Source organism: Neophocaena asiaeorientalis, unplaced genomic scaffold (genome assembly GCF_003031525.2).
Source record: "Neophocaena asiaeorientalis asiaeorientalis breed wild unplaced genomic scaffold, Neophocaena_asiaeorientalis_V1.1 scaffold400, whole genome shotgun sequence".
Classification (NCBI taxonomy): Eukaryota; Metazoa; Chordata; class Mammalia; order Artiodactyla; family Phocoenidae; genus Neophocaena; species Neophocaena asiaeorientalis.
This window is the reverse complement of record NW_020175089.1, coordinates 3,675,469-3,699,344: the sequence shown is the minus strand read 5'-3', so window position 1 is coordinate 3,699,344 and position 23,876 is coordinate 3,675,469. Positions and strand designations below refer to the sequence as shown.

At 38.0% G+C, this 23,876-nt stretch overlaps 1 protein-coding gene across 3 annotated transcripts in view; it reads left to right on the top strand.

Annotated features, from left to right (window-relative positions):
- Nucleotides 1-21,799, top strand: part of MCM8 (minichromosome maintenance 8 homologous recombination repair factor) — a 38,866-nt gene extending 17,067 nt beyond the window's left edge. For 2 of the 3 annotated variants that reach the window (XM_024764266.1, XM_024764265.1), the window contains exons 9-19: nt 1,305-1,456; nt 1,701-1,896; nt 4,993-5,023; nt 6,184-6,324; nt 8,374-8,515; nt 12,518-12,713; nt 14,460-14,679; nt 14,961-15,170; nt 16,055-16,131; nt 20,327-20,516; nt 21,542-21,799. In XM_024764266.1, the coding sequence (XP_024620034.1) occupies nt 1,305-1,456; nt 1,701-1,896; nt 4,993-5,023; nt 6,184-6,324; nt 8,374-8,515; nt 12,518-12,713; nt 14,460-14,679; nt 14,961-15,170; nt 16,055-16,131; nt 20,327-20,516; nt 21,542-21,634 (1,648 nt within the window). In that variant the 3' untranslated portion in view covers nt 21,635-21,799. Of the gene's footprint in view, nt 1-1,304; nt 1,457-1,700; nt 1,897-4,992; nt 5,024-6,183; nt 6,325-8,373; nt 8,516-12,517; nt 12,714-14,356; nt 14,385-14,459; nt 14,680-14,960; nt 15,171-16,054; nt 16,132-20,326; nt 20,517-21,541 lie in introns of all 3 variants that reach the window. The other variant, XM_024764267.1, reaches the window with a different exon arrangement.
- The last annotated feature ends 2,077 nt before the right edge of the window (nt 21,800-23,876 follow it).

Here is a 23,876-nt window from a genome sequence, read left to right as displayed (position 1 = left end):
GCCTCTCACTGTCGTGGCCTCTCTTGTTGCGGAGCACAAGCTCCAGACGCGCAGGCTCAGTAGTTGTGGCTCACGGGCCCAGCCGCTCCACAGCATGTGGGATCTTCCGGGACCGGGGCACGAACCCGTGTCCCCTGCATTGGCAGGCAGACTCTCAACCACTGCGCCACCAGGGAAGCCCTATGCTCTTTTCTAGATTTCTTTGGCTTTTGCTTGTATACTTTCTATAAGTGTTTGATTTTTATATACATATCTTTAATTTTTCTGATCTCACACTTGTTTTCCAATAGTTTCTTTTTCATAGCAGCTCATTCTTGTTTTATGATGGTAACATTTTCTCAGAAACTCTTAAGCAGTTTTTTCTTTGTTTTTAATGCTTTTCTCCTTCTTTAATTATTGCCATTTCATCCTCAATTATCTGATGAGGAATGAGAAATTATTTGGAGTAGGTAGGATAAGTTTCCTTTGCTATTTTTTAGGTAGGAGCTTTTCTTTAAAAAGCCTCATCCCTAGATAGAGGGTAGGGTTTTGACGACCAGATTTTGCTTTATGAATGTGTTTTTGAATTTGGTTTGGGCTCCTCAAATGCCAGAATGAGGAGGCTTATGCTGGAGCTCTGATATCCTCTCTCAGCACCTTAGTTCCCCTCATAGAGTAGATGGCTCTGTTTCCTTAAAACAGTGCTCTGGTTTTTGCCAGGTGGGGAAGCCTGATGGCTTTCCTGGGATGCCCTCCTTCTTCTTCTACCCACCTATGCCCCCACCTTCCAAATAATTTCTGAACAGCTATTCTGTGACTTGTCTTTCAGTTGATTATCCTGTTTTGTTTCAGCCATCTGCTCCCACTCGCCATTCCTGCCACCTCCAACTTAAAAGCCTCTCTAGGGCTGAGAACATTGGCTCCCACTTCTCTTGTACCTTGTAAATTTTTCCTGTGTGTATTCTGGAATTCATTTTATTTTATCCATCAGTACTTTCCCATTTGCTGTTTTATAAAATTTCATTAATATCTCTTATTTGATGATGGCACCTCTGCATGCCCCAAAACTTCTCTTCACTCTTTTAGTGACTGTTGTTTTGGTGGACACTTTAGAGGGAAGGTAGGCAAATGCATGTGGCCATTATGCCATCTTTAATTGGAAATTGCTGAAGTAGTTTTAAATATACCATTGAACCTTTTCTTTTTTTTTTAAACTAACTGCCCTTTATCTAGCTCAGCATCATGTGGACCCTGAATAGTTACTATGTTGACCAAATAACCCAAAGTCAGTACATGTACTGACTGAAAATTGTTTAACTTTTTAGAATCCAGGAGTCGATGTCTGATGATCAGCGAGAAGCAGGTCGGATTCCACGAACAATAGAATGTGAGCTTGTTCACGATCTTGTGGATAGCTGTGTCCCAGGAGACACAGTGACTGTCACTGGAGTTGTCAAAGTCTCAAATGCTGACGAAGGTGTGGTATAACTTTCCTCAATTCAATTGTCCCTCAGTAGTTTGTCAGCATTCATCTTTTCCCTTTTTAAGATACTTCTGAATTTCCATTAATTTAAAGGACTTGATTCTTATATAGGTGAAACTTTTCCTCTAAAATAAAAGTTTATTTATAGCTCACCATGCCTTTCTTTTACAGTCTACTTGAATCTTTGTAGGGAAAATGAAAATACCAATTATTGTATATCATACTTTGAAATTTACAGGTTCTCGAAATAAGAATGACAAATGCATGTTCCTTTTGTACATTGAAGCAAATTCTGTTAGCAATAGCAAAGGACAGAAAACTAAGGCTTCTGAGGATGGGTATAAGCATGGAACATTGATGGAGTTCTCACTTAAGGACCTTTATGCCATCCAGGAGATTCAATCTGAAGAAAACCTGTTTAAACTCATTGTCAAGTATGTATGAGGTTATCTCAAGTTTTACTTTATCATGTGCATGTTGGGGGTGCTCTTGGCTACCAGTAACTGAAAACTAGTCAAAATGTTTGCAAATTACAATTCATTAGACATCTTTAGACCTGTGCAGCCAAGTCATTGAAAGAAGGAGACTAAAGGGTGAACTGCGTACATAATATTTAAAGAAGGGATAAAATTTCATTTTTTCAGTTCAATTCAAAGAATCAGAATAAATAAGGCCATATATGAATATATGAAGTATTATGTTGAATATAAAGAAGTATTTTACATTTGTCAATTGTATAAATAGGAACAAACAAAAAGGACAGAGTGGAAGAGATATAATCCAGCTAATCACCCATCTTTGTACAGCCCATAAGCTGAGTGGTTTTTACATTTTTTCATAGCTGAAAAAAATTAAAAGAATATTTCATGACACACAAAGCTACATGAAGTTCAAATTTTGCTATCCATAAGTAAACTTTTATTGGAACACAGCCACACTTGTTCATTTACATAGTATCTGACTGCTTTTGAGCTACAGGGGCAGAGTTGAGTAGATGCAATAGAGAATGGCTCACAGATATTTATGTGTTTGTACCTTTACAGATAAGTTTGCTGATCTCTAGTTGAAACAATAAGGAAAATTTACTATATTACACAATCTGGTTACTCAACTGAAGAGTCATGGGACAGTGAATTACAAAGTCATTTCAACTACTTGTATGTAGGGGGTTGTTTGTTTACTTTTAAAAAGCAAGAAATAGATTCACATGGAAGTCACTTACTATTGATAAGTATTTCATAATATTTTTTTATTTCCGTGTTATTGCCCTGCAGTAGAGAAGAAGCAGTGTAGAGGCATTTTTGCTTTAGTGATTACGAGCCTTTTCTGGAAGATAAACCTGAGTTAGAATCTTGCTTCAGCCACTTCCAATGTGATCTGGGGCATGTTAATTTCTCCTTCATTTTTATCTTCTTAAAGTAGAAATAATAATACCTGCCTCAGAATGTTGTTCTGAAGATTAAATGAGATTTCATTATGTACTTAACATAGTTAACACAATGTGCTGTTATTTTGAAATATTTTGACAAATTTTTGGATAACTTTGAAGAAATAGGAGAAAATGTGAGAGACCGAATAGTAGCTGTACCAAACAGAGGTAAAGAACTGAGGTTTTGAAGTGCATTGTATTAGAAAAATTGATCTTGTCACGCTTTTCTCTTCACCTAGGCTTTGGGCTCTAGGAGAATTTAACAGTTTTTCTTTCTGCCTTTAATATGTTAATTAGAAAGCTGGGAAAAGTATAGAGTTCCTCAGGAGTTCTTTGTCCTTAAACCCTTAGAGATGTCCTTTGAATAGATGGCCATCCAAACCCACCCTGGGAGAGAGGGTGCTCTGAGCTAGGGTGGCGATGTGATCTGGTGATAAATGTTGGGGTGATGAGTGGTCTGTAGCAGGTGGCCAAGGAACACCCTGGTTGAGGACCAAAACACCTCTTTGATTGGTACCTCTTACCAGTTATAAATAAAAATGAACATTTGAGTGGTCCTTCTTCTGTCATACTTAAGGAAGATAAGTTAGTATGAAAAACCTGGGTTTTCTTCCTACAGTTTGCTTTTACCTTTTAGTTCTAAGTTTGTGATTCCAACATCAAAACTTGAATTTTTCATGGTCCTCCATTTGTGAATCTTGCAGGGGTTGGCAAACTAGGCAGGCTGCTTGTTTTGGTAAATAAAGTTTTTATTAGAGCACAGCCCCACCCATTTATTTACAAATTGTTGGCTTTGACAAAAGTTGGGTAGTTGTGACCCAGACAGTAAAACTGAAACTATTTACTTTCTGGCCCTTTAGGAAAAATGTTGTCAACCCTTGCTAGATTAACAAATTGAGGCCTATGAAAAGAGAATGGAGAAGACAATAGAAGGCTGTTTTAGTTTAGGTTCCTTCAGAAGCAATGATTTGCATAAATGTAGTTTCTTTGGGAGGTGATCCCCAGAAATACTGGGAGGAGAATGAGGAAGTGAGACAGAGAAGGGAGGGCAGGTAGTGTATGGTACCTTAATGGAGGCTTAATAAAGGCTAATCCTTCTGAGGCCTCTGGGACACTTGACTATAGAGCTAGCCTCAGTATTTTTCCATCTAAGGGCCTAGATTTGGGGCTGCTCCTGAGAATATTAGACACCCGAGCACTTCTGGCCTGCCCAGTCTGCCTGCTGATGGTGCTTCTGCAGCCACAGAAAGCCCTTTGGCAGACAGGTGCAGGTGCTTGGTAAGAGGCCAGCAGTGATCATGCAGGAGCACGCTGAACAATGATTGCCAAGGGGAAGTGGCAGGGCACCAACTTCTGTGTTGACATGTATTAACAGGGATAATGATTCACAATTAACTGATTATATCTCTTCCTCCCTGTCCTTTTTGTTCCTGTTTATATAATTGATAAATGGGAACTACTTCTTTATATTCAACATAATACTTTATATATTCATATATGGCCTTATTTATTCTGATTCTTTGAACTGAAAAAATGAAATTTTATCCCTTTATTATGTACTCAGTTCACCCTTTAGTCTCCTTCATTCAGTGACTTGGCTGCACAGGTCTAAAGATGTCTATTCATGTAAAATAGAATGTAATTTGGTATCCTAAAGCCTAAAGTAGAAGACCATGATTATGATCTTTTTTTTTTTTTTTTTTTTGTGGCGCTCCATGTGGCATGAGGGATCTTAGTTACCTGACCAGGGATAGAACCCTTGCCCCCTGCATTGGAAGCGCGGAGTCTTAACCACTGGACCGCTAGGGAGGTCCCTATGATGCATTTTAAAGGCTAGTAATATAAATGCTTTACAAGTATCCTGCCTCCCTTACACAGGCACACTTTTTAAAACATTCTTCCCTTTATAGATTCACCAAGAATTTTGATAAATTTACTGTTAGAATAAAATTTCTTGAGTTGTTTGAGGAGATGTAAATTTTTATTTTTTACTATTTTCTTTTGATGCTAAATAAAGCAAGTTAAGCAAATTGTAAAGTAGATCTTCTGGTGTATCACTGAAATGTAAGTTAGAATTTATAAGTCATATTCTGTTTTTCAGCTCGCTTTGCCCTGTCATTTTTGGTCATGAAGTAAGTATTTTACTTCCTCTTTGCTCAAAAATACATAAATTTGGCAAAAATAGTATATAGAGATATCACAAATAATAGTCATTTCTGTTGGACAGTTACTCATATTTTATTTATTTATTTAAAGCAATTAAGTTTAGTATTTTTTTAAATTAATTTATTTTCTGTGTCTCTGTTGGGTCTTCATTGATGTGCATGGGCTTTTCTCCGGTTGCGGCAAGCAGAGGCTACTCTTCGTTGCCATGCGTGGGCTTCTCATTGCGGTGGCTTCTCCTGTTGCAGAGTGTGGGCTCTAGGTGCGCGGACTTCAGTAGTTGTGGCGTGTGGGCTCAGTAGTTGTTGCTTGCAGGCTCTGGAATGCAGGCTCAGTAGTTGTGGCGCACACGCTTAGTTGCTCCGTAGCATGTGGGATCTTCCTGGACCAGGGGTCAAACCTGTGTCCCCTGCATTGGCAGGTGGATTCTTAACCACTGCGCCACCAAGGAGGTCCCTCATATTTTAATATGAATCATTATTCTCCATAAATGGATGATATGAAAGATAAACTACAGTCCCTTGTAAGACAGAGCTGCTTACCAATTAGAGTCAATAGGAATGATCTTTTTTTAAAGTGACTCTGGACACTGTAAATGTTAAAGCAGAAATTAACAAAGATTTCTCAGTTTTGTGGAATGGATTCAATGCCTGGCAAGGTAGGTCTTCACTCAGTGACTTTTAAGATACCTGATTTTATATGCTTTCTAATTTAGGCTTTTTATTGTTTTTGTTTTGCGGTACGCGGGCCTCTCACCATTGTGGCCTCTCCCGTTGCGGAGCACAGGCTCCGGACGCGCAGGCTCAGCGGCCATGGCTCATGGGCCCAGCCGCTCCGCGGCATGTGGGACCTTCCTGGACCGGGGCACGAACCCATGTCCCCTGCATCGGCAGGCGGTCTCTCAACCACTGCGCCACCAGGGAAGCCCTAAGCTTTTTAATCATTTACATTAAAGAAGTTTATATTTTTAGACTTACTTTTCTTAGGAAAAGAAAAAAAAACAAAGTTCAATCATGCTTTAAAAAAAAAGAATCCACACACAAATGTAAACATCGGAGGAGCACTCCTTTTGCTAGTCATCTTTATGTTTTTCTCACTTGTTTTTTCTCTCTCTTCTTTCACATCTGAGCTTGTTAAAGCAGGTTTGGCGTTAGCACTCTTTGGAGGAAGCCAGAAATATGCAGATGACAAAAACAGAATTCCAATTCGAGGAGACCCACATGTCCTTGTTGTTGGAGACCCAGGCTTGGGAAAGAGTCAGATGCTACAGGTAGGAAATCAGACATTTAGTATTTGACCTTTTGCTTATAAAATGCATGACTAATTCACAAGTGAATTTTCTTAAAACATACAGTGTTTGTGTTCCAGAGGGTATTATTTGTCAGGTAGTGTGAGTGAGTTGGGGTTTGTGTGAATAATATATAACTTGTATCTGGCCATCCTTTCAAATTGAGCCAGTCTCCTGTCACTCAGGCTGCACAAGCATGCTGCTCTGTTAAGATGTCAACTATTGTGAAATATTAACCATTTCCCTAACCCCCTTTTTTGTATCCAGCGTTGCGTTGCTAGTCTTTGTTGTTGTGACCTCACCTATGAAAAGAATAGTTCAAGAAAGTAAAGCAGGGTAACCCGTTATCTCTTCATACAGCTACATAAACACTGTATTGGGCTTTAAGAATAGTCTGATAAAGGTAAGAGATCTGTCCTATCCATCTCCACTGCTTCTTTCTGAGTCTAAAACAAGGAAACTTCTATGACCAGTCTGTTGTTGGTCCCCAAGATGATTTTGGCTGTGCCAATCAGAGCCTGGTAGTTCTCCCCTCCAGGGCTTATGCTGGCCCTAGAAAATGCAGCTGGTTGGAGTGCTTCTGGTTTCCTTGGAGTGACACCTGGTAAGCCAGCAATGCATATCACTATCACCTTTGGAGATTTTCGAAAATACCGTGGCCGTCCCCGGTATTAAGAATTAAGAATCTCCGGGTTAGGGTCCTAGCATCTGCATGTTTATAAACACAGGTGATTCTGAAGTGCAGCCAGGATTGAAAACTCTTGATCTCATTGTATTATAAACCTACTGTCCTTCATGTCAGAGTCATTATTTATTCCCTATGGCTGAGTGTTAAATCAGTTATCATTTTAATTCCTAATCTGATATTTATTTAATCCTGTGTTTCCTAGTTTTGTTCATTTTGGCCAATTGGGTCAACTTTTTTTTTTTAATTCTGTTCCGAACACATGCTATAAGCCTGACAACTGAGGCATAGAGTACCCAGTTATAGCTGAAACAGAGTTGATAGTAAAAATGAAAACAGTATATACTTAGGTAGAATATGCATGTAAAAGTGCATGTGGGGATCTGAATTGCATGTAAGTCTGCTAGCCCCACTAAGCCAAGGTTTTTAAAAATTAGGCTAACACTAACAGTTATGAGTTGTTTATATTTTTAAATTATGTTTTCCTTTGACCATTAGCAAGCCATCATACTCTCAAACTAACAACTAAGGAATTACAAGTAACAAAAATAATGATAGCTACCATTTATTTAGCTAGGCACCAAAGCATCACTTGGGTTGTATGCTACGCAAGTCCATAGCGCACTATTGACATAGATAGCAGTGTAAGTGCTGTCTCCTAAGGTTGTGGGGTGCACAGCTATGTACAGCAGCCTTGCACGGGGCATGTATTGTATGCCAGGTACCAGGTTAAGTGCCTTGCATATACGATCTCATTTATTCCTCAAGGCAGTATGTGATAAAATATAAGGAAGCTGAGGCTCCGAGAGGTTCAAGAGCAGCACCACCAGTAGATGCATGGTAGAGCCAGGATTTAAACAGGTCTGTCTGACTCCAGAGATCCATACTTTTAGCTGTTGTGTCATTTAACTACTTTTCTGTCGTGCCGTATCTTATTTACTCAGAAGGTGAGCACTGTTGAGCCATTTTATTACCTGATGTTTAAAGAAGCATTGGAGTCTCTGAAACTAAACTTAGTACTTACATTTTTGCTACTTGAACTTGAAAATGAAGCATAAAATGGAATTGTGTAGAGTATTCACATGACCACAGACTTCAGAATCAGGCTGCCTGGGTTTGATTGAATCCTGACGTCACACCTTCATAGCTGTGTAAGTTACTCTCTTCAGACCTTAGTTTCTACATCAGTAATAGGAGTGTTACCTTCGTCTTACTGTGGTGGTGAAGATTGTACAGTAAAGCTCTTAGAAGAATACCTGGCATATAGCTAATATTTGTGAGCAACTACTATAGCTATTATTTCCCTTTTACTTTGGTTGATTCTCTTAAACTCTTTGTTTCATTAGGCAGTGTGCAGTGTTGCTCCACGTGGCGTGTATGTTTGTGGTAATACCACAACCACCTCTGGTTTGACTGTAACTCTTTCAAAAGATAGTTCCTCTGGAGATTTTGCTTTGGAAGCTGGTGCCCTGGTACTTGGTGATCAAGGTAAGAGGCCAAAGCAAATAATAATTTTGGGGCTTTTTTTTTTTAAGCCCTTTCCTTTTCAATTAATTTCTTTACAGTCTGTTCCAAGAGTCATTTGGACAGCACCGTCCCAACCAGTGAGTTGAGAATGAGTGCCAGAAAAACTAGAAATACACATCTCATCATTTTGTTTGTTTGTTTTTTTAGGATATGATGGATAGTTTATAAGAAATCTAGTTGGAAGGCTCAGCAGGAAGAGATCGCCAGTTGGCCTTTGCTACCTAAATTTCTCTTTGTGATGCTTTAACCCTATTGGGAAAACATATTCCTGTGCATGTATCAGGCAGTGCCCAGGTTCCAGTCCAGCTGAGGTCATTCATTCCTTCCAGTTTGCCAGTGACATCACATTTCTAAATCTAGTACCTGTCAGCCATGTTTGACACAGCTGATCACTGCTGCCTCAGTGAATACTGTATCTCCTTGGTTTCAAGGACACTGCACTCTTCTGGTTTTCCTCTTACTTTTATTCACTGTTCAGTCTCAGTCTTTACTTGTTCTTCGTCTCCCCAACGTTTTAACTGGTTGGCTCCTCAGGATAACTTAGTTTTTGTACTATTTTCTTCTCAGTCTGTACTTACCTTCTTGATGATCTTATCTAGCTTCATAGCTCTTTACCTACATATATCCTGAAATTTTCCAAATTTATGTTTCCTCCCCCTTGAACTCCAGGCACATATTTCCCCTTGCCTATGCAGTATCTCTACAGCTTTCTCAAACTTAGCGTGTCCAAAACCAAAATCTTGATCTTCCCTTTCAACCTATTCTTCTTACAGTGTTTCCCATCTTAGTAAATGACACTTCCATCCTTTTATTTGCTCATATCAGAAAACGTGAAGACATTCTTGACTTTTTCTCATACCTCACATCCAGTCTGTCAGCAAATCTTGTTGGCTCTACCTTCCAGATATAACCAGTATCCAACCACCTCTCCACTGCTGCTACCCCAATCCAAGACGCCATCATCTCTCACATGGATTATTACTGTGATCTCCTAGTTGGCATACCTGTGACCACCTTTGCCCTTCCTATTGTTTTTAATAAGGCAGAGCAATCCCATTAAAACTTAGATCACATTATTCTTCTATTCAAAACCCTCCAGTGCCTTCCCATCTCACACAGTGAAAGCCCAAGTTTGATAGTGGCCCAGGCACCCTTTAATCACCTCTTTTGCCTCATTACCTGCTACTTTCCTCTTGTTTCCTCTTCCCCAGCTACACTGGCCCCCTTGCTATACCTTGAATACGATCAGCACTCCAGGCACATCACATTCCTGCATCGCAGCCTTTGTACTTTGGAACCTTCTTACCCCAGATAGATAGTCTGCAAGGCTTATTTCCTTTCCTCCTTCAAATTTTTGTTCAGAAGTCCTGACCCCAGTGAGGCCTTCCCTTAACACCACATTTTACACTGTAACCACCCCCACCACCACCACCACCAGCAGACCTGTTCTCCTACCCTACTCTACCTTTCTTTCCAGAGCATTTCTTACCTTCTAATATACCATATGGTCTACTTTTTTAATTGTCTTCCTCCCAACACTGAATAGAATGTAACCTTCACAAGGACAGAGAATATTGTCTTCGCAGTGCTATATCCCGCATGCCTAGAACATAGTATTGATATATAAAAAGCATTCAGTAAATATTTGATGAATGCATAAATTCAACAAACATATATCTGGTTATTATATAGCTCATTAGAAGTGACAGTATTTTTGCTAGGTTACCAGGTGAAGAAAATAATAAATAGGAAGAGGTTACTCATTATTAAGCTGTCAGACTTTCCATTAAATAGAAGTTGAAGGTGATACAGGATTTAGCTGTGCAGATAGCTAATGTGATTTAAGATGCACAGTGTTAAAAGTCCATGGCCGGGGCTTCCCTGGTGGCGCAGTGGTTAAGAATCCGCCTGCCAATGCAGGGGACACGGCTTCGAGCCCTGGTCCAGGAAGATCCCACATGCCGTGGAGCAACTAAGCCCGTGCACCACAACTACTGAGCCTGTGCTCTAGAGCCTGCGAGCCACAACTACTGAAGCCTGTGCTCCTAGAGCCTGTGCTCTGCAACAAGAGAAGCCACTGCAATGAGAAGCCCGTGAACTGCAACGAAGAGTAGCCCTCGCTTGCTGCAACCAGAGAAAAGCCTGCATGCAGCAATGAAGACCCAACGCAGCCAAAAATAATAAAATAAATAAAGTAAAAAAAAAAAAAAAAAAGCCAATGGCCTTCTCTTTCAAATCTATGTAGATGAGCCAAGCACTATGATGGTAAAAATATCACTGTTAAAATACAAAAGAATATTAGCCGAGACCAGATTCTAGAAACAAATAGAATCCTACTAAAAAATAGGATCCTACTAAAATCTTTACAGAAGACTTTCAGGGGAGAAAACGAGAAATAGAGCTGTTTTATAATATTTCCCTTCTTCAATATCTAATGAAATGACCAAAAAGTTGTTTGAAAAAAAAGCAACAAGATATACCAATTGTAGCCAAACAAGAAAAAGAGTAAAATTTTCACAGCTTAAACTTTATGCTTTAAAACCAGGGGTTGGCAAAGTTTAGTCCACAAGTCAACCCACCCTTCAGCCTATTTTAGTGTAGTCCACAAGCTGTTTTAAAGGATTGTAAAGGACAAACAAAAACCCAAGAATATGTGACAGACTATATGTGGCCCACAAAACATAAAAAATTTCATCTGCCTGTTTATAGGAAAAGTTTGCCAGCTCCTGCGTTAAACTTTGAAAAGTGGCAAAGAGGTAGCCTGACTTTGTTCCTACCCTGTCCACACCTCTGAGGAACTGTACTAGTAATCTTGAGAATTTCCAATAATACCATCAATTCCAGAGAGTCCTGGACCTACTGATCATAAAGTAGATATAGAGACATTTAACCATAGCAAAGCCCTCAGGACATGACCACCAAATTGCTCATGGTATGGGGAGAAGCAGAGGAAAAATATTACAAGGTAATGTTAGAGGGCCTCCAGAAACCTGTGGTTTAGACGTAATACACATGGCACATAAAATGTTTTATTGGGCTTCCCTGGTGGCGCAGTGGTTGAGAGTCCGCCTGCCGATGCAGGGGACACGGGTTCATGCCCTGGTCCGGGAGGATTCCACATGCCGCGGAGCCTGCGCGTCCGGAGCCTGTGCTCCGCAACGGGAGAGGCCACAACAGTGACAGGCCCGCGTACCGCAAAAAAAAAAAAAAAAAAGTTTTATCTAGAATGGACCTAGGTACGATCATACTAAGTGACGTAAGTTAGACAGAGAAGGAGACTTATCATATGATCACTTATAGGTAGAATCTAAAAACTGATACTCCTTACTGCCGCTCCTCCCCGTTCAGTGGTGGGTCTTCATATGGTGTTTAAAGAGGTTAAGTGTACAGTTAACTCTACAGTTGTACAGTCAACACCTGGCATTGCTGAGAACTGCACTCGAGACAGATTCTGACTTTAGAGGCTTTGTGTGCCTTCCCAAATCATGCTGTCCACTGTTCCCAAAGGACCCAGCTCAAATAGCACCTTTTTCTTGAAACCTTTCCAGATTCTCCTTCCTCTTTTAACTCCACCCCACCCCCAGAAAATTCATATGATTATGCGTATATATTATAGTTGTTAAAATATGCTATCTTAAATGTGTATATATATCTTAGCTGTTCAAATTTAAGCCTTTAAGCTTTTTGAGGGTCACTCTCATATCTTCATTTTTGTAACCCTCACCACATGGTGACTTGCCCAAGGAAAATGCTAAATGGCTAAATATTATATAACAGTTAAATAAGATAAATATTTTATTTGCTATAAAACAAGCACAAAGTTTGTACTGTATGACATTTTATAATCTTAACTTTTGGAAACTAATGGAAATATGAATTATTGTGGAATAATTTCTATCTTGTCAGGTTTGAAACTTGACGAAAGGAATATATTTTGTCTGAATTATTTTACTGTGGTTGTAGGTATCTGTGGAATAGATGAATTTGATAAGATGGGGAATCAACATCAAGCCTTGTTAGAAGCCATGGAACAGCAATGTATTAGTCTCGCTAAGGCTGGCGTAGTTTGCAGCCTTCCTGCAAGAACTTCCATTATTGCTGCTGCCAATCCAGTAGGAGGACACTACAATAAAGCCAAAACAGTTTCTGAGAATTTAAAGTAAGCCTCTTCAAATATTTATACTTCAATATATTGAATGCCTATAGATATGAAGAAGATAACTGAGGACATAAATGGAGAGTTCACAGAAGTTGCAAGTTTCCAATAAATGGACAAAAATGTATTAGAACACTGCACGTTAAAACAGTGAAGTGCTGGGACCTCCCTGGCAGTCCAATGGTTAAGACTCCACGCTCCCAATGCAGGGGGCACGGGTTCGATCCCTTATCAGGGAACTAAGATCCTGCATGCCACATGGCAAGCCCAAAATAAAATAAAAGAATAAAACAATGAAGTGCTATTGACATCTACCAGATTGGCAGATACTTTAAGTATTAATCATTATTGGCAATGGGGTGGCGAAATGGGTTCTCACATACATAGTTTAGCATTTTGAAGGACAGCTTGACATGTTTATCACTATTTTAAATATATTCTGTTTGTTCCAGCCAATTCTTTTAGGAATTATACTCACAGAAATAGGCACAAGAGTGCACAAAGATATGTTGACAGGGTGGGTCTTACGGCATTGTTTATCACGCCAAAGATTGGAAATAACTTGAAGTGCCCCCATCGGTAGGGAAGTGCTTGAACTAGATAATAAGACTGTACTGTGGAAAGTAGCAATTAGGAGAATGAAGGTAGCTTTGTATGTACTGTGATAGGGGAACATGTCTGTGCTTTATGGTTAAGTGACAGGAGCACATTACACACTTATCTGTATATGTGCATCCCACTTTTTCCCAAAACCAATGTTTATATCTGGGTGTGTGTATGCTTTCTCTTGTTCTGTACAGGTTGGACAAAATGTATGGGGAGGGGAAAATAGCCTCAAGTGATGCATAAGTGAGAAAAAGACAAAAAGATGCCTCATGTAAAAAATTGGAACTTTAAATTCTGTGGGAAACAAAAAGCTAATTTTCTAATATTTAATAATAAATACTCTTATTGTAGGAATGGTACATAGTAAAAAACACAATTGTACTTTTAGATCCTGGGTATTTCTGTACTACCACCAAAAAAGCCATCTGTTAGTGTTTCTTAATAAAATGACCAAGTCCTGTAATTGGAAAGATCAGAAAGATCTTATTGAACAAGGATCCAGGGAACTTGGATTCTGTTTTTTAGTGGTACCACTAGGATGTTGGTCCAATTCTTTAACCTCTCTGGATTTCAGTTTGTTGGTCTCAAATAAAGGAGTTATCTGGTTGGTAAATTTAGAAATGACTAAGCAAAACATAGCACTTTTACTATAATGATTAATAGACATATAAATGCCCCTTTAAGAAAAAGTGGTATTTTTGCTTCTAAATGGGCATAGGTACTTTGAGAGACTCAGTGTTTTGGTGAGACAGGAAATATAAAAGATTAAGAACTACTCATCCAGATAACCTTCGATGTATTATGTAGCATTCTAGCTTACAAGTTCAATGGTCCTAAATCATAGGGAGTGATATAGAACATAGAGAAGAATTTAGTGGTTTAGCTGGTGTGAGAAAAGACTGCGTCCTCAACATACCGATGTAGGTACATATAAGGCTGTGCACATGTGACCTGGTGTGTCTCTGGAGTTGGTGGGTATATTGAATCCAGAAGCTATTGCTTGTTTCTTTAACCTAAAACTTCATTTTCTTTTTTTTAAGTTCTACCTGGAACTTGATTAGTAAGCAAGTGAGTAAACAGTTTTCTAGGTTTTCTGTTTGTTTTAATTCCGATCACTGTTTCTTCTTTCTTTCACACCTTTAGAATGGGGAGTGCCCTACTATCCAGATTTGATTTAGTCTTTATCCTGTTAGACACCCCAAATGAGGATCATGATCATTTACTCTCTGAACATGTGATTGCAATAAGGGCTGGAAAGCAGAGAGCTGTTAGCAGTGCCACAGTAGCTCGTATGAATAGTCAAGATTCAAATACTTCTATACTTGAAGTGGTTTCTGATAAACCACTATCAGAAAGACTAAAGGTATGCTTCTTCTTAATCATTCAGTTCAGTTTTGTTTGAATGTCAGAGTTCAGTGTGTTGCTGTTGTAGAGCAGTAGTATGTAAACTTTCATAGCAAATACCTTTTATATTATAATACTAGAGTTTATAAGTTCAGTTGAAATAATCTGAGTCAACTAGACTGAGAGCTAGAACTACAGTGTTTGGCTTATTTGGTCTATTTATCTAAACAAGTTATTTTAGCAGAAAGATTTTATTTGCTACTTATCTTTGTAATCTTGGGCCTTTTTATCATTCTTTAGGTGGTTCCTGGAGAAACAATAGATCCAATTCCCCACCAGCTATTGAGAAAGTACATTGGTTATGCTCGGCAGTATGTCTCTCCAAGGCTATCCACAGAAGCTACTCAAATTCTTCAGGGTTTTTACCTTGAGCTCCGCAAACAGAGCCAGCGGTTAAATAGCTCACCAATCACTACTAGGCAGCTGGAATCTTTGATTCGTCTAACAGAGGTTCGTTGATTTTAAGTTCACATTCTTTTGGCTTAAAAAGGGAGTAGAGGGTAATAAGATTTCTCTCAATTTTCTGTGTAATGATTTGCTTTTCTTCCTACTGAGAGACATTAGAAATGGGTGGATACATTTTTTTTAAAAGCGTTGTCATATACTTAACAATCAAAGTTTAGCCACTTTTTTCGAAGCAGGACCAGTTACTTATGCAATGGGTTTTTTTTTTCCTTTAATGACACTTAGGAGACTCTTGAAGTTTGAAGATTGCTTAGGTTAACTAAGGATTTGGGGATTCAAAAGTGAGCATATGGGAACATGGAATGTGTCAAATATCTTAGAAGTATTTGATTTTATATACAACAGGTCTGTAAGTGCCTGTTTTTCTTTTTTTTTTTTTTTTTTTTTTTTTTTTAAGTGCCTGTTTTTCTAACGGCAGTAACATCTATTCACAATTATGGAATGCTAAGAGAACTCTGGCAGTTAAAATTAGCTGGATCAGAGTTTGAGCTTTTTTGCTCCTAGAATCTGAGTAACTCATCTTTGTTGTTTTAACAAATTAGTTAGGCATGATTTCCTGAAAGTTCAAGGCAAGTCTATTTCATAATCAGATCTTCTAGAATGAGCATTCAGAAAGATGTTCAAAAAATTTTTATCTACTAAAATCTATTTTAGTAGATAACAATAGATTTTAAAATGAGTGATAATTTTCATACTCAAGCTTTCAGATAATTTTTTAAAATTGTGACTTTTCATACTACAGCCCCTCTTCCCAAAAAAGTTTTGTGTAAAATGAATAAATGAAATAAACTTAGACATACTATACCTGCTCAATCAATGTTAAATATATTTATCTTTTGTTATCTGAAGATGGTTGTTTTCTTTCAAAGGCACGAGCAAGGTTGGAATTGAGAGAGGAAGCAACCAAAGAAGATGCTGAGGACATAGTTGAAATTATGAAATATAGGTAAGATTACATTTTAAATGCTGTTTTAAGTGAAATGCCAGTCATCTTTCCATCTCAAATTATATATTTAACTGGGACAAGCAATATTATTTTTATTTAGCCCATTTGATCACTTATTTTCCTCAGAACAAATTGTACTTTACTGGTTTAAAATATTCCCGTGGAAATAATCTTTACATTTAAAAAAAGGGTTTTTTTGAATGGGTAATACATTCACATAGTTCTAAAATCAATTCAAAAACATACTTTGAGAAGGCTTGCCTCCATCCTGTTTACCATCCACCCTTCCTCTTTACCAGGACACCCATTACTTTCTTGTAAATAGCATATAACTTACTCTGTTCTGTACCTTTGTTTTTCAATTGAGATATAATTAACATATACCATTATTAGTTTCAGGTGTACAACATAATGATATTATATATATATGTGATATACGTATATCAAAATGATCACCACAGTAAGTCTAGGTAACGTTCATCACTGCACAGTTACAGTTTATTTTCTTGTGATGACAACTTTAAAGATCTCCTCTCTGGAGACTTCCCTGGTAGTCCAGTGGTTAAGACAGCTGCCAATGCAGGGGGCGCAGGTTCCATTCCTGGTCAGGGAACTAAGATCCCACATGTTGTGTGGTGTGGCTAAAAAAAAAAAAGAAGAATTGACAGCTTATAATTTTTTATTGCTGGCCCCAGAGTAACTAACTGCCTCATAATGAACAAAATTATTAACAATTAATGACTACCAATGCTTTCGACCAATTCCTAACATATTACCCTCTATATCTTAATATCTTACTGGTTTAGCATCACACAGCACTTGAACCATCAATTTTCTCTTTTACGTGACTCACTACTAGGGTTCGAGGGGTCTTGTAGGTGAAAATTTTACCAGGCTGGCTTCATTGTGCTGGAGACCCTCCAGTTGATCATTTATAAGCAAACAGATAGGAATTACTAGACTTTCTCATACAACATGCTGCCAGGGCTCAGTGTACCAGCATATGAAGTAAAGGAATGGCCACAAAAACCAGCTGCCTGCCTGACTTCTAGTAGGCCTAACTTCCTGGGAGACGAGACCAATAAGAAACTGAGAGTCCTAATAGAGATCCTTTTTTCACTAGGAAAGTAAGTCACTGAACCCAACCAAAATTCTAGAAATCTTGGATTCTAAAATTTTTTCCTAATTGAAAACAAGCACCAACAACAGGGACTTCTTGTTTAATGACAAGAAGCTGCCTCTTTGCTCACAATCTTGAGTATGTGTATCTTTCTCTTTCTGTGCATCGTACCCTTAAGTGCTTCACCTTTGGGAGTGGAGCCAAGATTGCCGCTCCTGGTTTTCTTTTCTTTTTAATGCTCTCTCGCCCGTTCTTTGGGTTTTCTGGTGCCTGGCTCTACTGAAGAGTGTCATGTGCTTCTACTTCATAGACTGTTGGCAGTCAAGCAAATCAAGGGTCAGACTACCCCAGCCACTCTCCTTCACCTGTAGCATTTGGTTTTTGAGGCTTTACCCTTTGTCACTCTCCCAAGGCCTCAGACCCCAAACTTTGCCTCAAGCAGCCAATCTGGTGTTTCTCTACAGTAAATCCACAGGTCTGTGGACAACATGGATTAGTTCTCATATCTGAGCATTATACTTAAGCAAGGAATATTATGTTCTAATTGCCTTTTCAATAAAAATACTACAGTGCTCATTTATGAATAGTTATGCATGTCTGAATACTCATGTCAGACAGTATTTACATGTGCTTTTCCTTGTGGAACTTGTATTTGTTTCTACTTCTCAAAGTTGCCTTGCTGGTAAAACTGAATTAGCATCAGGCTGTTAGTTTTCTTCAGGGCTCCTGAAAAAAGAGTTCTCATTATTAAGTGTAAATAGCACCCACATGAGATTTCCATTTTGTTTCCCTGAATTGCTTGAGTGTTTATTAACTTTTATAAAAATTTTCAGGGAAAAAAGAGGCTAGTTTGATTCCAAATGATTGGAGTTACCTGGCATTATTTCCATGGTAGAGATCAAGACCCAGTTAAACACGTTGAGACTAGATCATGAATTATCAGCTTTGTGATACTTAACATGCTTTCTGTTCTCAGTCTAAACTCTGAGAGAAGGGACCTTATCTGTCGCATTTACCATGTACTCCCAGGGCCCAGACTGATGCCTAGCACACAGTAGGCCCTCAGTAAATGTACTGCATTAATGGTAAGGTTGATCTTAGTAATCATTTTTCATTCATTAAATCTTCCATTTGAGAGTTTCTTTTGTTTTTGTTTTGTTTTTTGGCTGCACTGTGTGGCATGTGGGATCTTAGTTCCCTGACCAGGGATGGAACATGTGCCGCCTGCAGTGGAAGCATAGAGTCTTAACCCCTAGACCACCAGGGAAGTCCCCATTTCAGAGTTTCTGTCTCCTCAACTTTTGAATGTTTGCCCTTAACGTGGTTTGGAACCTGTAAAATTACATTTTAACTGGGAAGCAGAAGCCTAAATAAGAAAAATCTAAACTGTGACAATACATCACAATTATCAGAGCACATAGCTATAAAAACCACATATTTATAGGCAACAGTTCACATAAGCTTTCTCTTAAAATTGGAAATAAACTAGGAAGCAGAAGAGAACAGAGCCACCTTCAAAGGTTAAGAGATCATTGTGAGAGTTTTTTCTATTTGAGGAAAGTAACTCATATTTTACATACTCTTCTTCAAATCACAGATATGCTACTCATTAGCTGTGTAACTTTGGCAAGTCACTTAACCTTCCAAGGCTTTGTTTCTTCATCTATAAAATGGGAATAAGAATAGTCCCTAAGTCATAGGGTTGCTGGAAGGACTAAGTAGAATAGCACATGGTAAATAAATATAATTAAGGTAAATATTAGCTATTATAATTAATATAGTAGCCTAAAGCATTTGTGATAACTGTTTTATGAGAAATAAGTATATGGTAAATTATATGGTAAAGTAGTTAATCATAAATAAGATTATACTATATATCTAGGGGAAACACACATTCATCAAATTGTTTTATCAATTATTACAATCTTGGATGACTCATATTCCTATTTGTACAGTTCATTCTCTTTCATGTGGGCTCCTATCTATTCAGGGAACAAAATGAAGCTGTGTTTTTAGTAACCCTGTAAACTCATTCCTGTGAGCTCCTTAAAGGCAGGGATTGCACCTATTTTGTTCACCATGATAAGCCTACTGCCTCGGAAGTGACCAATAGTATATTTGACTAATTAATTCCTGATTAAATAACATCTTTGCCTATTAGCCTGGCTGTGAGACTACATATGTCTCATTTATAGGCAGAGAATTCAGGCAGGGAATCAGCAACAGGGCTGGCTAATTGTATGTCTAACCAATACTTTCAGACTTCTGACTAAAATTTACTGTCAAGTACATATTTCTTTCCTTGATGATACTGTGAAAATAGGAGGAAAGCAGCAGAGAGCTGGAGTAATAGGCATATCCTTTAATATCTATCACTACTGCAACTCAGCAGAACCTTTCTAGTTCATTATCCAGAGTATTTTTCAACACCTTTTATTTGCCAGATGCTGCACTAGGAGCTGGAACACATCTTTACCAAGTGAAGCCTAAATTTAGTATGTTTAGAATTTCTTTTTTCATGAATCAAATGTGAGAGGCCCGCGTACCGCAAAAAAAAAAAAAAGAATGTTCCAGGTATTTATATTGTAGCCTATCAACTTTGTATTTTTATGCATTTCTCTTTGCAAATATAGGGAGTTTCTTAAAAGTGGTAACTGTCCAAAATATTTTTATCCCCAAACTGTTAATACATAGTGAATTACACAGTGGCCACTCAATAAATACACATGTTTAAATCTCTGTTACGTGAGCCTCAGGGCTACTTCCACAATTTTTTTGTTTGTTTGTTTTTGCGGTACGCGGGCCTCTCACTGTTGTGGCCTCTCCCGTTGTGGGGCACAGGCTCTGGACGCGCAGGCTCAGCGGCCATGGCTCATGGGCCCAGCCACTCTGCGGCATGTGGGATCTTCCCGGATTGGGGCACGAACCCGTGACCCTTGCATCGGCAGGCGACCTCTCAACCACTGCGCCACCAGGGAAGCCCCATAATTTTCTTCTTATAACCTGGAGGCCTGGGACAAAAATTTCTTTAGCTGTGCCACACTGGGTAACTTTGTTTTTCTTCCTTCCCATAAGCATGTTAGGAACTTACTCTGATGAATTTGGGAACCTAGATTTTGAACGATCCCAGCATGGTTCTGGAATGAGCAACAGGTCAACAGCAAAAAGATTTATTTCCGCTCTCAACAACATTGCTGAAAGAACTTACAATAATTTATTTCAATTTCATCAACTTCGGCAGATTGCCAAAGAGCTAAACATTCAGGTATGATAAACCAAATAATTAGTAAATCTTTTTATAATAATTTCAGGAGGCCTTTATTAATATAGTAGAATATTTAAATATCAAAAGATTTGGATTAAAAGAACAGAATAGGTGTCTTTGGAGTACTTAAAAATACAGGCTTGTTTTCTTTAAGATATAAAATTAGCTGCTTAGAGCTTCAGAAAAACAGTTTTTATCTAAAATTCATACCTACTAAAGAGTTTTCAACGTCTTGATAGGGGAAAACATCATAGCAAGACTCAGTTTCCATGTTTTCCTGGCAATCCCTGTGGGCAAGTCATCATCCTTATAAATTGTTGAACCTCAGTTTTCTCATTTGTTAAAGGGACATGATTCCACCTGCTTTACCTACTTAAAAGTTTTAGTGAAAATAGGTGTAATAGCACTTTAAACATGTAAAACAGTTTATACAGAAAATTGCTCACTCAATTTCAAAAGTTAGTCTAATTTTTGTTTTGAAGCTAAGCTAAAACAAATATAAAAGATTTTCTGCAAACTGGAGTTATTTATTTTTAAATGTTAAAAAAAAAAAAAATATTTTTGCTGTGTTGGGTCTTCATTTCTGTGCGAGGGCTTTCCCTAGTTGTGGCAAGCCGGGGCCACTCTTCATCGCGGTGCGCGGGCCTCTCACTATCGCGGCCTCTATTGTTGCGGAGCACAGGCTCCAGATGCGCAGGCTCAGTAGTTGTGGCTCATGGGCCTAGTTGCTCTGCAACATGTGGGATCCTCCCAGATCAGGGCTCAAACCCATGTCCCCTGCATTAGCAGGCAGATTCTTAACCACTGCACCACTAGGGAAGCCCCACTGGAGTTATTTTTGACTAGCTAGGCATTATAGAATCCAAGGTTTATATGTAGGCAGTTTTTTCTGTAAGAAGTACAAATAATTTTATTTGCATAAGAAACTTGACAATTGTATATTACTGTTTGAGAGATTCATTTTAAAAATCATATTTTTGTATATTACTTAATGAGCTAATAACTCTTTTGATACTTTCTTCCAGGTAGCTGATTTCGAAAGTTTTATTGGATCACTAAATGACCAAGGTTACCTCTTGAAAAAAGGCCCAAAGGTTTACCAGCTTCAAACTATGTAAAAGAGCTACCAAGCCAGGCCCTCCTGGGTTTATTATGAAGAATATGCACCAAAAAAAAAAAAAGTGTTATCTGAAAAATGACATCCCAAAAGTAATGTAATAGGAAAAGAGTGTTGAGCTAATTTAAGAAGTGATAAAGTCATGTGTTAATTTTTTACTTCTCCAAAAGGCTAAAAATAAATTGTTTATATTTTATCTAAATGATGTAATTAGAAATTATTTATAGTTTTATTTTTGACCTGTCTTTCATTCTTATAAATATTTCATAGTCTTGCATATCACATGTGCATCTGGGTAAGCATTTACAAAGTTACATTTAAATGTTTAAATAGTTCTGACACACAAAATTGAATATCTTTTAGAAATAAATTGAAACCAACTTTCAATTCCCAAAAAATTTGGAAATTTTTTTTTTTTTTTCCTGCAGTACGCGGGCCTCTCACTGTTGTGGCCTCTCCCGTTGCGGAGCACAGGCTCCGGATGCACAGGCTTAGCGGCCATGGCTTACGGGCCCAGCCGCTCCGCGGCATATGGGATCTTCCCAGACCAGGGCACAAACTCGTGTCCTCTGCATCGACAGGTGGACTCTCAACCACTGCGGCACCAGGGAAGCCCATAATTTGGAAATTTTTATATTGACTTTTTTTTGACTTTGGTTTATAACATTATATAAGTCTCATGTATACAATATTACAATTAGACTTCTGTATATACTACTGCAAGCTCACCAAAAGTCTAGTTTCCATCCATATATTGACATACTAAGCTTAACATCTTAGCTACTGAAAAAAAATTTAAATAAATAGCTGTGCGAGGCTAATATTTTTTTCAAAGTATATTTTATTTATTTATTTATATATATATTTTTTTTAGTTGTTTTTTTTTTTAGCCATGCTGTGCATCTTGCGGAATCTTAGTTACCCTACCAGGGATCAAACTCATGCCCCCTGCAGTGGAAGCGTGGAGTCTTAACCACTGACCACTGGACTGCCAGGGATGTCTGTTGTACAAGACTAATATTAAAACCTAGCAGCATCTGTTCCACTCTTCCACATGCCCTATTTTTCTGTTCAGTCTCAACTGTTCTCGCATTTACCTCCATTTTTCTAAAGGACACGCTAGTAATGCTAATTCTTTTCTTTTTTAATTGAAGTATAGCTGTTTTACAATATTGTGTTAATTTCAGGTGTACAGCAAAGTGATTCGGTTATACATATATATGTATATATTCTTTTTTTTATTATATTCTTTTTTTCTATTCTTTTACATTATAGTATATTATAAGATACAAATATAGCTCCCTGTGCTATACAGTAAATTCTTGTTATCTATTTATAGTAATGCTCATTCTTGAGTTTTCAGTTTCAAAAATTATATTGACTTTTTACCTTAGAAGATAAGAACGTGGTTCTCTTAAATCCTTCTACATACATACATAAATGCATACATACACACTTCCCCATTTCTTTCCAATTTAGTTATATATCATAATTTTTAGTTAAATCTGTATTTGGCTTTAATCTTATTATGACTGTTGAATATATTCATCTCCTTTCTTGTACAAATTTTGTTTTCCTTAGAATTAATAATTTGTTTCTCAACCACTTAGCTTTGACCCCAAGGCTCCACTGTAAGTCTGAATCTCCTCTCAGAATACACAGACAAATCAAATAGTCTATTTTAACTTCTTGGAGACATCTCTTCTGGAGTTCTTCAGCCTTTTCCATTCTGAACTACATATCTGTCATCATGAGATGTCTCATTTTCTCTCCCATTTCCTGGCTCCTATGTCTTTCTCTTTCTTGTTTTACTCCTTTATTTTGGTGGAATCCATTTTCTAGTAGCTTCCTGAGGAAGATTTTATAAGGCACATTCTATCCTTAGTCATGGATTGATAGTTTGGGCATAGAATTTTAGTTTGGAAATAATTTTCACTCAGAATTTTAGATATTACTCTGTTGCTTTTAGTTTTCAGTTTTGCTGTTTGGAAATCCAAAGCCATTCTGATTTTGATCTTGGTATGTGACCTTTACTTTCTCTGACAGGCTATTTGTACCTTCCCTTTTCCATGGTGTTCTGAAATTTTATAGTGTTTAAAAACTCTATGCTGCTGGTTTCTTACGCCAAAAATGTTGGAGTTATCTTAACTCTCTCTCTTATCCCCTAATCAATCCATCAACAAATCCTCTCAGCACTATCTTCAAAATGCCTGAAATCTGATTACTTTTTGTTACTTCCAGTT